The following is a 15,406-nucleotide window of genomic DNA, read 5'->3' as shown; positions in this document are numbered from 1 at the left end:
CTTGTAGATGGGCATCACATTGGCAAGCCTGCAGTCATCAGGGACCTCCCCTGTTAACCAGGACTGCTGACAGATGATGGAAAGTGGCTTGACAAGCTCCTCTGCCAGCTCCCTCAGTACTCTCGGGTGGATCCCATCTGGCCCCATAGCCTTGTGAGCATCCAGGTTGTGTAGCAGGTCATTAACTCCTTCCTCCTGGACTATGAGGACTCCATTCTTCTCCCCATCCCTGTCTTCCAGCTGAGGGGGCTGAGTACCCTGGGGATGACTCGTGTAGCTATTAAAGACTGAGGCAAAGAAGGCATTAAGTACCTCAGCCTTTTCGTTGTCCTTAGTGACAATGTTCCCCCCCCACATCCAGCAAAGGATGGAGATTCTCCTTGGGTCTCCTTTTATTGTTGATGTACTTACAAAAACATTTTTTATTACCTTTTACAACAGTGGCCAGATTGAGTTCTAGCTGGGCTTTTGCTTTTCTAATTTCCTCCCTGCATGACCTAACAAGATCCCTGTACTCCTCCTGAGTTGCCTGCCTGTCGTGGTTTAGCCCCAGCTAGCAACGAAGCACCACACAGCCGCTCGCTCACTCCCCCTGCCCCAGTGGGATGGGGGAGAGAATCAGAGGAGTAAGAGTGAGAAACGCTCCTGGGTTGGGATAAGAACAGTTTAATAATTGAAGTAAAATAGTAATGATAATGGTAACAGTATAACAGTAATAATAGTAATATACAAAGCAAGCGATGCACAATGCAATTGCTCACCACCCGCCAACCTATACCCAGCCAGTTCCTGAGCAATGATTGCTGCTCCCCAGCCAACCCCACCCCCCCCAGTTTCTATACTGAGCATGATGTCACATGGTATGGAATAGCCCTTTGGTCAGTTTGGATCAAGTATTGTGGCTGTGCCCCCTCCCAGTTTCTTGTGCACCTGGCAGAGCATGGAAAGCTGAAAAGTCCTCAAAAAAGTTCTCAAAAGCTCACCTCGTGAGCCTGTCAATCACTGCATGCACATTAAAGTTCCACATTTCCCACTTGCACCAACATGAAACAAAAATATCTCAGCTGAGCTGAATGGTGTTGAAACTGTTTTATAGCAGTACAGTTACAGCTGAGTTCATTAGCACCAGGCCAGGGCTGCCTTATGTTCTCCTGCGCCTTTCCCTAAATGCAGGTTCAGCAGTGCTGGAGCCTGGACAAACAGCACTGTCCTGCTGCAGCTGATGTCTCGGAGCACTGCCTGCCTCCAGGGCCAGTTCCTGCTGCTGCTGCTGCTGGGACAGGGGACACAGGGTGGCCTAGGCAAGCCAAAAGCTTTGGCAGGGAGGGCTGAGCCCATCTCCCTGCTTCCCATGGGGATGGTGGCGGGAAAGGGGAGTCCATGTCCTTGGAAAGATGCAGTAGGATTCATCCAACACTTCCTTTGGAGAAGGCTGGCTGTTAGCAGATGCCAATAGCTGATGGTCAGCTTCACTGCAAGCAGGTGTTTTGGTGCATACACGGATATTTCAGGACATGTCATGGTTTAGCCCCAGCCAGCAACTAAGCACCACACAGCCGCTCACTCACTCCCCCTACCCCGATGGGATGGGGGAGAGAATCGGAGGAGTAAGAGTGAGAAACACTTCTAGGTTGAGAAAAGAACAGTTTAATAATTGAAATAAAGTAAAATAGTAATGATAATAATAACAATATAATAATGATTATAATAATATACAAAGCAAGTGATGCACAATGCAGTTGCTCACAACCTGCCAACCGATACCCAGACAGTTCCTGAGCAGTGATCACTGCTTCCCAGCCAGTTTATATACTGAGCATATGGTATGGAATAGCCCTTTGATCAGTTTGGATCAACTCTTCTGGCTGTGCCCCCTCCCAGCTTCTTGTGCACCTGGCAGAGCATGGGAAGCTGAAAAGTCCTTGACTAGCATAAGCAGTACTTAGCAACAACTAAACCATCAGTGTGTTACGAACATTCTTCTCATACTAAATCCAAACCACAGCACTATGCCTGCTACTAGGGAGAAAATTAACTCTATCCCAGCCAAAACTAGGACACTGCCCCTTCTTCCAAAGGTGGTAAACTCTCCTTTTTTCCCTGAGTCCCAGCAAAAGCTCCCTGTTCAGCCAGGCCAGTCGTCTTCCCCACCGGTTGGTCTTATGGCACATGGGGCCCGTCCCTGCACCCTTAAGACTTCCTTCTTGAGGAACGCCCAGCCTTCCTGGACTCTTTTGCCCTTCAGGACTGCCTCCCAAGGGACTTTCTCAACCAGCGTCCTGAACAGGCCAAAGTCTGCCCTCTGGAAGTCCGTGGTAACAGTTTTGCTGCCCCTCCTCTTTACATCGCCAAGAATCAAGAACTCTGTCATATCATGGTCGCTTAGCTGAAGACGGCCTCCGACCACGACATCTCCCACAAGCCCTTCTCTGTTTCTAAACAGCAGGTCAAGTGAGGCACCTCCTCTGGTAGGCTCACTTACCAGCTGCATCAGGAAGTTATCCTCCACACACTCTAGGAACTTCCTAGACTGTTGCCTCTCTGCTGTGTTGTATTTCTAGCAGATGTCCGGCAAGCTGAAGTCCCCCACGAGAACAAGGAGTAGCAATTGCGAGACTTCTGCCAGCTGCTTGTCGAATGCTTCATCTATCCCTACATCCTGGTTCAGTGGTCTGTAGCAGACTCCCAACAGGATATCTGCCTTGTTGGCCTTCCCCCTCATCCTTACCCATAAGCACTTGACCTTGTCATCACCACTGTCGAGCTCTATACAGTCAAAACACTCCCTAACATACAGTGCCACCCCACTCCCTAACATACAGTGCCACCCCACCACCTCTCCTTCCTTGCCTGTCCCCTCTGAAGAGCTTATAGCCATCCAGTGCAGCACTCCAGTCATGAGAGTCATCCCACCCTGTTTCTGTGATGGCAGCTATGTCATAGCTATCCTGCTGCACAAGGGCTTCCAGCTCCTCCTGTTTGTTGCCCATGCTATGTGCATTGGTGTACATGCACTTGAGATGGGCTATCGATTTCACCCCCAAAGTTGCCATGCCACCCCTGGGCTCCTCACTAGTGAGCCTGTTTATATCCCCTTCCCCCTTTGAACGTAGTTTAAAGCCATCTCAATGAGTCCCGCCAACTCATGGGCGAGGATCCTTTTCCCCTTTGGAGACAGCCGATCTCCATCAGCCGCCAGCAGGCCTGGTGCCGTGTAAACCTCCCCATGATCGAAAAAACTAAAATTCCACCAATGGCACCAGCCTCTTGAGCCACCTGTTAATCAGGTGAGTTTTCCTGCTCCTTTCAGCATTTTTCCTGCCATTGGCGGCATTGAGGAAAACACTACGTGTGCTCCCGATCCTGCAACCAATCGCCCCAGTGCCCTGAAGTCCCTTTTGATTGCTTTAGGACTTCTCTCTGTAATCTCATCACTGCCAACCTGTACAACCAGCAACGGATAATAATCGGAGGGCCTTACGAGATCAGGGAGTTTCACAGTAACATCCCTAACCCGGGCCCCAGGGAGGCAGCAGACTTCCCTGTGGGATGAGTCCGGACGGCAGATCAGGCCCTCAGTTCCCCGCAGGAGGGAATCGCCTACGACAATTACCCTCCTTTTTTTTCTTAACAGAGGCAGTCGTAATCTGTGGGACTGACTGACTTGCCCTCGGCAACCCCCTGGCTGGACCTTCACCTTCACCTCTCTCCCCGCTTGCCTGGCCCTCAACATCCAGAGCCCCATATCTGTTGTGTAGGGGCAGCTGGGAAGGTAAGGGAGGCCGGGAGGGGATTCGCCTGCCGCCCCGGGCAGGGACCTGTTTCCATTCCCCCCCATCTCTTGGATCCCCTCCTTCTGCTTGCTGGCAAGAGGGTAGGGGATCATCTGCTCCTTGTGGAGCCTCCACCTGCTGCCTTAATTTTCTTAAAAATGCTTTATATTTCTGCAGTTTAGATGCATAGTTACAATGTATATACAGATTACAATGTATATACAGATGCTTAGTTACAATTTATATACAGATTAGGGTTGTTATTTTGCTGGAAATATTAACTTGATGTTCTATAAAATCAAGATATGCCCATTATCAATATTCTGTGACTTCTTTACTGCTACACTAGGTAAGTTTTTATAGTAATCCCAGACATCTAAAAATTAATGGGTCTATTTGTAAGATTGTTTTGCTTAAAATATGTTTTCATTTAGCCAAGAGATAATCATATTTCATCTTAAATCATGTATCACTGAGGTTGCTGATGTCTTAGTATCATATAATCCTAAGGCACCCTAGGATATTTTCTACTCCAGCTCCTGCTGAGCAGGTTGCTCAGGACATTGTCCAGTTGGGTTTTGGAGATCTCCTGTGATGGAGATATGTTTAAACAGAATTTCCTGTGCATCAATTTTGTGCCTATTGCTTCTTGTCCTGACACTGGGCAAGAGTCTGTTTCCATCCTATTTACCCCCTGCCCCGCTTCCAAACTGGGTATTTTTACACTTTGATAAGATTGCCCTTGATCCTTCCCTTCTCCAGGCTGCCTAGTCCCATCTCTCTCAGCCTCTCCTTATGTGACAGATGCTCCAAGCCCTTAATCTTTGTTGTGGCTCATTGCTGGACTCAGTCCAGTATGTCTATGTCTCTGTCATACTGGGCAGCCCAGGACTGGACCCAGCACTCCCAGATGTGGACTCACCAAAGCTGAGGTAGATCATGTCTCTGTCTCCTGGTGATGCTAAGGCAGCCCAGGATACTGTGGGGCTTCGTTGCCTCAAGGGCACCATACCTCAAGGTATTGCTGGCTCATACTCAACTCCTTGTCCCTCAGGACCCCCAGATCTTTCACCTGCAAAGCTGTTTTCCAGTCACTAGGCCCCCAGCCCATTGGCTTGGGTTTAATCTCCACTGTCAGAGGTTTCTGAAGAAGGTTTATAGCATCACCAGTGGATGGATCTCCAATTTTTGAGTCTCATTCTTGTTTCTGAGGTGTTATTTTTGATACAAGTTATTTTAATTTTTGAAGTGCTAGGCTTCATGACCCTTTTTCTGAAGGGGTATAAGATTCAAATGTGTGTTACTATGCATCAACTGTGCCATATCATGTGTTCTGAACATGTGTGCTCTATTTCCATATTGGGCATATGGGAAGAAGTTCAGGTAGACCTCAGTGGAACAGCATCAAGCTAAAATTTGTTACTTCACTTTTGCCAGCTATATCTTGATAGTTTTTTCAGCTCAGCTGTTGCCTATATGCTTGTTATCGGCTAGTCACCCAACTGTGTGTGAGCTTACTTGTTAAGAAATGGGAATAGCAAATGGAATGCTCATTAAATTTGTGTTAATTAAACCCAAAGCAGATACCGTATTTATATTGAAGATTTCCACTTCTTCCTCCTTATAATGATAAATGTCCTGTACAGTTCAGCTCAAAAAGATACTGAGAGACAGTAAAATGATCTATGTTTTAATTATTTATTTTACAGCACTACCCGTGTTAGCTTGCTTCTTATTTTAGCCAAGGTTTATGGTTTTCATAAAACATTTACTGGAACACTGACTTTACAACTGTATCTTATATCCCCAGGCTACTTTTTCAGTAGGATGTTGGGTATTTAATACAGTATATAATCTTTTCCTTCAAAAGAATGAGGAAGAAAATTCTTTGATTAAAAGACTGTCTTTATAGAAAGGAATTTTTTCCCAAGTTTGCGTTATTAGAGCAAGCAACATGGCTCAGTTTCTTTTATTAAGAACAGTGTCCTTAGTTTTTCCTGGAACAACAATGGAAACATCTTTTTTTCCTGAGAATTTGTAAAATAATAGAATAGTCGTGTTTCATCAGACTTTCTTCTAAAGGAAATACACGCACTGCAAAGATCAATGTTTCGCAGCAATGTGGATGCGTCCACACTGTAAACCTGGTTGTGAGCAATCAGTCCTCTGAGCAGGTGGTCCAGCATGTACCTGCAGACAAATCTTCCTTCTCCAGCCCTATTCTGTTGTGTTCTCAGTCCTGGGAAGCGATTCCAGCATTCTGTTGTTCCTTCTCTTGGATCGTGCTTTCTGAGGTTCAGAGGTGGAGTCGAGGAATTTAACTGTTCATACACAGAACATATATAGCATAGCATTTCTGCAAATGGACAACCTCTTTTCCCTTGCCCATCTTTATTCTGTTGGCAGACTGTTGACAAATTGGTAGCAAAACCCAACAGGATTTGGGGGAACATTTGCCTATATTTGGTGCTCCCTTCAGAGGTAAGCATGTTCTTGCTATGAGCTTTTATCTCATTCAGATTGACACTTGGGGCAGTGATGTCCACTCCACAGAAGTAAAAATGGAGATTCTTGACATGCAACTTTTATCTTGCATCTTTCTATTTCTAGAATGGCAGTGTTGTTCCTTCCTTTCTGGTTACTGATGTTGTTACTGTGCTTGCTCTGTTTTCCAAAATAGTCTGTTTCTAAACTTTTTTGCTACACTCACAATACTGCACCTTGCTGCATGGCCAGGACTCCACCTAACTGAGCTGAGGACTTACCTTTTTTTTTTAAGGTTTTTGTTGTGCTAGGTCTTGAATAAAACTATAATCTTCTACTCAAAAAGTAGCTCTTGCTACCTAAATGACAGCTTAAGGCTTCTACTAACATACATAGAAAATGTGCTGACATTTCCTTTAGTGTAAACACCTTTCCATGGGGAATGAACTGACATGACAAATGCACAGCTGGTGGCTAAACTTTGAGGAAATGTGAAAATTTATAGAAACATCCTTTGATGTTTAATCTCAGTGTTAAACATACTTATCAGTGTCATTTACAACCTAATAATACCTGAGTCATAATGAGAGTTGGACTTCAGTTGCATTGCTTTTCCAATCTATTCTTCTATTCCCAGTCAGTTCAGACTTTCTGAAGTCTTTGTCTGACTGCTCTGGAAAACCTGGAGGACTGAAAAATGGGGAAGGGAAAGAGAAAGAAGAACAGAGAGTAGGGGAAGATAAAAACTGTTTCCATATGAAGTGCATGTGAAAATTACTTGTATCTATACTATGTTAAAATTGCAGTGTATCTATCAAGAGTAGCTGTTTTCATACCTTTGCAGTGAAATTAATATAGATACAGGAGTTCCTACACAGTTCCATAACAAAGGTGGATTTTGACACAGATTCAGAGAATTTGTGGCACCCTACAGACTCATTAACCTGAGGCCACCTTTAGGGCTGAAAGACTGCACCCTTGTAACTGCGTCTTACACTGTTACAGTTCTTCAGTATGGTTCAAAACCCTCGTATGTATTTGTCCAAGTTTTACCTCTTTGTTCAAGACAAAGACCTGGTTTTTATTGGTTTTGGTCAACTCTTATTTTCTTCAGTTTTCTAGGGAAGGGCAACATATTACGAAGCTACTGTATACCTTCCCAAAGATGAGTGATTTCAGTATAGCTGTTTACTTTCAACTTCCTTCTTATATTTATATACCAAAGTTACTCAGACATCTTATAGTACAGAAATGCAGGAGGGCAACTCCTATGTTCCAGCCTTTTTAGGCTGAAAAGAAATTTTAAATGATGACTGTAGTAAGGCATGTTGGGTTCAGATTATATTTCTCTATGTCTGACTAAGGATGTTTATGACAATGAGGGGAACTGGACTTAGTTCAAGATTTCTAATTTTAAGTCATTGCTTTGCTATAGGTTTCCCACATTGACTTGTAAATTCATTTGAGCCCAGTTGTACAGTAGTACTTAGCATGCTTTTGGTCAGAACAAATACCTAGTTCCTGGAAACAGTTCAGCATGTCTTATAGGGAAGCAGTTAGAAAAATTAATACTAATGAGATGCCATGGCACTTTATTTAGGACAATGTCAGGATAGACATAGAAATATGTAATATCTTTAAAGATAGTGAGACTCTAATGTTGTTTTAACTACAGGTACCGAGAGGCTATTCACAAGTGGGATGAAGCACTTCAGTTAACTCCAGAGGATGCTACGCTTTATGAGATGAAATCACAGGTAAAGCATGACAATTCTTTATCAGTTTAGAAATTAAAAAATAAAACATTGTGATTGTGAACAGATACGGTGCAACATCGGGTAGTTGTTGTGTGCATAAACTACAGCACAACTTAGTTTTTTCATTTTTCCCAGCACAACAGGGTGTCTTTTAACAGGAATTAAAATAATGCTGTTATCCCAGCCACTCACAATAAACAACATCTTTGTTAGGACATGAATTAGGATGCTACAATGTGGAAAAAGCAACTGAAATACTTAAAAATTGTATTGGGAGGAGCAGGGAGAGACTTACTGTGATAGATTAGCAAATTTGACGATTAAAAATCTGCCTGCTCTTTCTAAAGAGTTCTTAATACTATCAATATTAAACAGGGATACTGTATGCAAAAGATATGCTCCAGTCTGTTTTCGTATTAAGTATTACATAGATAAATTAGTCTTAGAAAAGAGCATTAAATAGAGTACACTTATGATGTCAATTCATCTAAGCCTTTATTTTAAAGCTGTTTTGAGGAAAAAGGCTTGCAGCCATTAATGCCTAGTGGAGTAATTGCTGGAGGTGATTTAGAGGTTAAACTTAGATTCACAATTTTAGGAAAGGCACAGCACTGAAGAAGCCTCCAGGGTGGAGTGCAGCTGGCATGCAAGGAATACATTTCATGGAAGTTCCTTGGGCCTGCAGCCTTAGACGTCAGCAACACCAGGGGAACTTGGTATGTTGGCCCTAAAGAGGAACTGCCCGGAGGGTGGAGTGGTGTGGAGACACCATGGCCAGGCTCTGCGTGGCACCCCAGGTGGGACTGCTGTGAAGCATCCTGCCCAGCCGGGGCAGCTCCTGTGCCCTTGGATTCCCCAGTACACTCCCGCAAACCCGGAGACTTGGTCTATCTACGGACATGAAAAGATGAAGTATTTGTTGCCTTATTGCTGCTGCTTTTAGTCCCTGTATAGTCCTGACTGTGCCAGAACACGGCAAACAACTTATTGTAGATGTACTTGCCAAAGGAACAGAGTGCAGTATAATGGAACACTGCGAGAGCTTGGGCAAACAATGGATGAATGAAGAAGGACAATAGGAAAGGGTATAATATGAGACCCTGGGCCAACAACCTGTCATGTTTTTGACAAAATGCTGTCCTTTGGTAAACTTTGCTCATTATAATATCATTATAATACCAAAACACACCTCCATGCCAAAACCTACCCGCCTCTTAAGGTGCGACCACTCCTCACTGAGCTTGCGCTTTGAATTTTTCCTAGCCTATACCTTTAAAGCAAAGCGAGAAAGTTTTACACCAATCATCATAAAAGCATGTATGACTAGAGTCACTCAAGCTCCACCTGAAAGCTAAAAAACAGTATAAGTTAGCCTAAGAGAGAGGGGATGTTAGGGAGGATACCATTGCGTACCACTCTGACTTCTGCGATCAGTCGACAGGCTGAGCCTCTCTTCCCCCCTCATCGGGACACCTTTGGGTAAGTTTTGAACACTTGGTTATACCAAGTGCCTCCCCGGGAAACTTAGAAACCTCTATAGAGTCACTTTATGCCTTTTGATGCATCTGTGTTATTCATGCTTTGGTGTTTGCATGTGCCTTGCAGTCAGTGAATTTATCGCCGGTAATCCAAAGAACCTGTGTGTCTGTTGCTTTAATAAATTGCTTTGATTCATTGGTCTAGCCGTGATAGTTCTCATTGAACGGGACCAGACGCTTTAAGTGTGTCTGTAGTAGTTCATGCAACGCGACTAGACAAAAGGTGCCTATGTTATTTGTGCATCCGTAATCGTGATATTTCAGTGCACTGAACGCGACCAGACTTAAAATGATAAATTGGGTACCTTCCAAAGCCCTCTTGACGCAAGACACCTCACTAAAGTTATGAGATCAGCTTGTAATTGCAGTGTCTTTGTGTGGCTTAGATGGCAAAAGTGACAGGATCCATTATTTTGTTGATATTGGGGAGCTTTTGCCTCCGTCTGTATGCAGAGGTACAAGGATACTTTTTTTTCCCCTGTATTAAATAAAAATGAACTTCTGCAAAAAGGATTTTAATTTGGATTAAGGATGAGAACAAGAGATGTATGGCCTCTTTCAACCAGCTGGACAGATTAGACTGGGAAAGATTATTTTTAGGAAGGTAGCTACTCAAAATATGGCTGAAAAATACATTGTTTAAAGTTCGGAGAAAGGAAAAGAGAAAGTAAAATCATGGCACTTCAGTGAATGTGTTATGTAACTTAGGAAGCTTGCTATATTGTTTAGTTTAAAAATCTTTGTTGTTATTGTAATTCTTTTCTTGTATAACTCCCCCCCCCAAAAAAACCCCAAAAACCAACCCCAAACAACAAAAACAACAAACCACAAAAAAGCCCAGCAAAACCCAAGCAGCAAAGCTGGCTGTTTTCCAAGGTGTGGTGACAGCTCTTTTTTTTCCCTGGATGCTGTCACATCTCTTCCTCAGTCCTGTTGTCTGTGAAGTGAAGGAAGTTTGATTCTGCAAAATAATTAATTGAATAAGCATAAAGTCATTTTAATACAGTAATGCTGAAGGAGGCTTTCATTTTATATAGCTGCAGAAGGTTTAGATCTTACTTGGTTTTGTATTTGGTTTGAGAAATACTTTATAGCTTTGAAGCCTTTCCTGAATTATTTTGAGAGAAGTGTATTGTTGGATTGCTTTGTCAACATATCATACACGTATAAGGGATCCAGATAGACTTTGTTAGGAAAAACTCTAGAATGGTTGTGTATGAAGGGTTGATTTCTGACTTGTTTTGTTAATTTGAATGATGTTGGTAATAATATGCAGTAATTGTTTTTACTTTAAATCGATGAATTTTTCTAGTGCAATTCTCTCATTCTATATCCTTCATGATGCTGAGAAGTGGGTATTTGTTCTCTCCACTTTCTCATCAGGCTAGATTTGTAGTCAATTATTTCTTTGTAGCTTCTAAAACAGGAGGCATCTATCTTTTTAGGAAAAAAAAAGAAAAAAAGCTTCATGGATGTTGTTCAAACCTTATGGAAATTCTGCACTGGTACTTTCTCTTAAGTTGGACATGCTTAGGATCAGATCTATATGTTATTTAGGTAGCATATTAGCATTACAGATCTCTTACATGATTTAGGTGTTTTATTCCTACATACTTCTAGAGTTCTATGATAACAAAGTATCTTAAACATGTAAGCCTCCATTGAATATCTACTTGTATTTGGATGCCTTTACTTCAGTGCTAGCTTAAATGAAAGATCTGTCTAGCCTAGTATCCTGACAGCATCCAACAGTGGATGGCTGGGAAAGAGTCATACAAATGGTACAAACATAGAATCATAGAATCATAGAATCATCTAGGTTGGAAAAGACCTTTAAGATCATCCAGTCCAACCATTAACCTACACTACCAAGCCCACTCTAGACTAATCAAGGGTAGACCAGACTAAACCATATCCCGAAGTGCCACATCTACCCGTTTTTTAAACGCCTCCAGGGATGGTGACTCCACCACCTCTCTGGGCAGCCTGTTCCAATGCCTGACCACCCTTTCCGTAAAGAAATTTTTCCTAATTTCCAGTCTAAACATGTAGCAGTACTTCCCCCACGATGCTTTTCCCAGCCTCCAGCAAGCTTTGGCCCTGGGACTTCTCTGTGTTTAGAAGTGCTTGAAAGATTTTTCTTCCACAAATTTGTCTCATTGCTTTCTGCTCTTGTGTAAACTTTTAGCATCTGCAGAGCTATGTGCCAAGGAGTTCCGAATCTTAATTATGCAGTGTTGGAAGACACAGACTAGTATAATTCTGCCTTAATTAGCAGCTTTCCAGGTTGCTGTAAAGGTTGTTAACTTACGTAGCAGTTCATTTGTGCATTTAATTTTTAACTCTATTAGTAAAGAAATTCTGTTAAGATGTGAAAATGGTATCAGTCCAATAATTTTTTTTTTTTACTATAGTTTAATTATTTAACTCTGTTTTGAATAAAACAGACCACCTAGTAGGATTTCTTCTAGGTTGGAAAGAAATAGTTCATGTGCTCTGATGCTGGCTCCTTGAAACAGGGTGTTTTTGAAGTAGCCTTTATTTTGAAATTAGAATTTCTTTCTTTGACTTAGTCAAGAGAAAACTGTTGAAAAGGACAGTTAGCTCAGTGGGACAAATCAGTGAATAGCTCTCTTGTAATAGTTCTTTATGGTCTTATGTGAATGCGTGAACTAAGCTAGCTCTCCAGAAGTACTCTGTTTAATTGAAATTATACTAAAATATTTTCACAGTGGAAATAACAGGAGAACAGGGAATTACGTTAGCTTACCAGGATCCAAACTATGATGCAGTGACTTAGGCAAACGGATGCTTACTATAATGTCCTTAAATTGTTACTCCAGCTGCAACAACTAATACTGAGGGATGGTTGCTTACTTGGCACCCCATCCCTGTATGTATATTTTAAATGGCAAAGGTGGGTTGGAGGAATAAGGCACACAGCTTTCCCGCTGACCAGGAGATGCTGAGAAAAGAGCTGTGTGACTCTGATTTTTCTTGTAAAATGTCTTTGCCTGTCTAATGAAACCATTGGAGAGTAATGAAAGCTGACAGGATAAAGGGTACCAGGCCTCTGCTTCCACCATGCCTTTGCTTCCTTTGCTGAAGAGGAGAGTAATGCTGGGCAGTTGCACTGTTTCTCTTCGGCTTCAGTGATACTGCATAATGCTTCTGTTATACTGTGAATGAGAAGACAAGAAAAGTTTATGTATAAAATACACATTTATAAATTATTTCTTGAATCTTTTTAACAAAATCTCTAATCTTTAAATTGGTAACATCTCTTTAGTACATGCAAATAATTATTACAGATGTTTTTGTGGTATGACTTAAATGCTTACTGGAAATTGATTAGTATAATGTGTAATTTGATACTTTTCTACTTTGAAAGGCACTAATGTGAGCTGGAAAAATAAATTTTTGCCAAAATAGGAATACATAATTTATTCCAAAAATATTGCAGTTAATATTTAAATGATACTGTCTTAGAGCTGACAATGTTATTCCAGTCTAGCATAGCAGCATAAATACTGCAGCTATTATTGTATAGCTAAATGAGAAAGTTTTGGTAGCTTCAGGTTTGGAAGAACTGTACACCAACTTTAGCAAGAGCTAGACCAGTGCTGGGCCTATGAAAAACTGCCTGTCTTGGTAATGTGAGTCTTATACTAGAGGAGGTGATTCATGTTAAGAATTACTTTGTGCGGTATGCAAAGATTCTAATTTTCTTTCAGTGAAGAGAAGTATCCTCATGAAGTAATGTCTTTTGAGAATTAACATAGGATGGCGTATTTTGCACAGGCTTGAATGTCTGTGTATGCTGTTACATTTATTAAGATAATCTTATGTTGGGTTATATAGCAGCTTCCCACTTCATTAGTATTTCCTTTCTCAGCAGCAAACTTAACATCTTAAATACTCTGTTGGTTAATATGCAGCTCAGATAAATATGCTAATGACACAGTAGGAATCTGTAAATATTTATAGTAAGTTCTTAAAGATCTGTATTTTAACAGATGTAGGACAAATGTCTTTCAGTATTTCTGAAGAGCAGAAGTAGAATTGAAAGTTCCCAGTTGTCAATGACACTTGCACTAAGTGTGTTTCCAGAAAAACATACGGGATTTGTGGAATTGCTCAATTGATTCAAAAACGCATAAAAGTTGATGAGATTATTTTTTTCCATTACTCTCAGCTACTCTTTGATCCATTTAAAAACAGATTATTGTGGTCTGTGGAGAGGTTAGGGGTGCACTTAAACTGTTCTTTGCGTGCAAGGTCTTTCAGTGTATATGCTTCATATTCTGTTAACAGCCTAAACTGCTCCCCTGTTGCAAGAACAATGAGTGGCAAATAAATGTTTGTGCAAGCAGTTAATTTCTATATTTTTGTTTTAAAAAAAAATCTTAAAAAAGAAACCAAAACAATACAGCCTAGTGTTGATTCTAGTATTAGACAAGTAGTATTGTAAGTGTATTCAACGGAGCGTATACATATATTAATGCAGTCACTAAGAATGCTTGAAATTCATTGTGGGCTAAGTCTCTTAAACATAGACTGGATTATTTGACTGCTGCTTTGAATTACAAAGGTGGAGGAACAGGTTTTGAGAAATTCTTTGAGTTTGGGTCTGAACATTTGTATGCTGGACCACATGGGACTCTTTATTGGGTGAAGAGAGATATCAAAGGACTTACTACATTTTGATATATATAACAAACTCTCTTCGGAATCAGACATTCTGCTATTCTACACCACTCCTGAGAATTTACCTGTGTCATGGTGCTCATCCAGTAATACTTCTACCTCGGATCTCAGAGAACATTGTCAAACACACTGTGCGACTGTGACAGGATTCCTAAAGTACACAATACAATTGTTTATAGATATTTATAGAAACAAGTAAATACAAATATAAACAGTCAGGTTTATCTCCATTTAAAAAGCTTTTTGGATGTTTGTCATCAGCTGTCTGAGGATCTAGTTTCTGTACAACCCTGCATCTTCAATTTGCTTCACTGAACACCACCACCAGGACTTCAGGTGTATGTGTGTCTCTTTTTTTAAACCTATCATACTCACATTCAAATCACTTAATTTCCCCTCTTCTAAAGATTTTTTTAATCTTGAACTCAGTGAAGAAATAATAGCAACTTCCACCTGTCCCTTTTCCTGCTTAAGAAATGATCATGTTCCTACGACATGAGCAGACTCACAATCCCAAGTTTAGGTTATAACAAATGAGCTAATAATTGATGATTTTTTTTTTTTTTTTTTTTTTTTAAACTGGGATGTAGTGAGAAGAGTTTACCATCAAAACATTGGTGTAAACTCCAGAAAGGTACATAGCAAAAAACATTGCTGTGTGGTGCAATGGTAAGTGCTTTACAGCCTGGATAAATGTAAACTGCTTATGAGTAGGAAGAATTTTATTCATCAGTGTTTTGAAATGGGTTTCTGGATGGAAGAAGGAATTGGGTCAGTTTCACTGGACTTGGAATGTATCTATATATAGTGATTCAGTTTGAAGACAGTGAGCTCATCGAAAACCAGGACTTACTCAGATTCATAACACTTCCGAAATACTGTGGGTAGGACAGGATGGGTCATTCTACTGCCTGGATTTTTAATACTTGGTCAGTATCCCGATGACAGTTGCTGTGTTTTTTGCCACAGAGTTCTTCTCATTCTTCTAATCTGTCTCATATATATATATATATTTTTTTAAAGCTAGATCTGTTAAACCAAGTCATTGTAGTGACATGGATGTTCTTTCTTTTAATGCATGTGATAATGGTAAGTCTATGTTGGAATAAAATAAGTTCTGAAAATCCACCTACTGAACATCTTTATA

At 41.1% G+C, this 15,406-nt stretch overlaps 1 protein-coding gene across 2 annotated transcripts in view; it reads left to right on the top strand.

Annotated features, from left to right (window-relative positions):
- Positions 1 to 15,406, top strand: part of TTC33 (tetratricopeptide repeat domain 33) — a 58,596-nt gene that overhangs the window by 25,064 nt on the left and 18,126 nt on the right. For both annotated transcript variants that reach the window (XM_075726812.1, XM_075726813.1), the window contains exon 3: positions 7,933 to 8,014. In XM_075726812.1, coding sequence (XP_075582927.1) covers positions 7,933 to 8,014 — 82 coding nt within the window. The remainder of the gene's footprint in view (positions 1 to 7,932; positions 8,015 to 15,406) is intronic.

This window comes from Pelecanus crispus, chromosome Z (assembly GCF_030463565.1).
Source record: "Pelecanus crispus isolate bPelCri1 chromosome Z, bPelCri1.pri, whole genome shotgun sequence".
Classification (NCBI taxonomy): domain Eukaryota; kingdom Metazoa; phylum Chordata; class Aves; order Pelecaniformes; family Pelecanidae; genus Pelecanus; species Pelecanus crispus.
The sequence above is the reverse complement of the archived record's forward strand: the minus strand, read 5'-3'. Positions and strand labels throughout refer to the sequence as shown.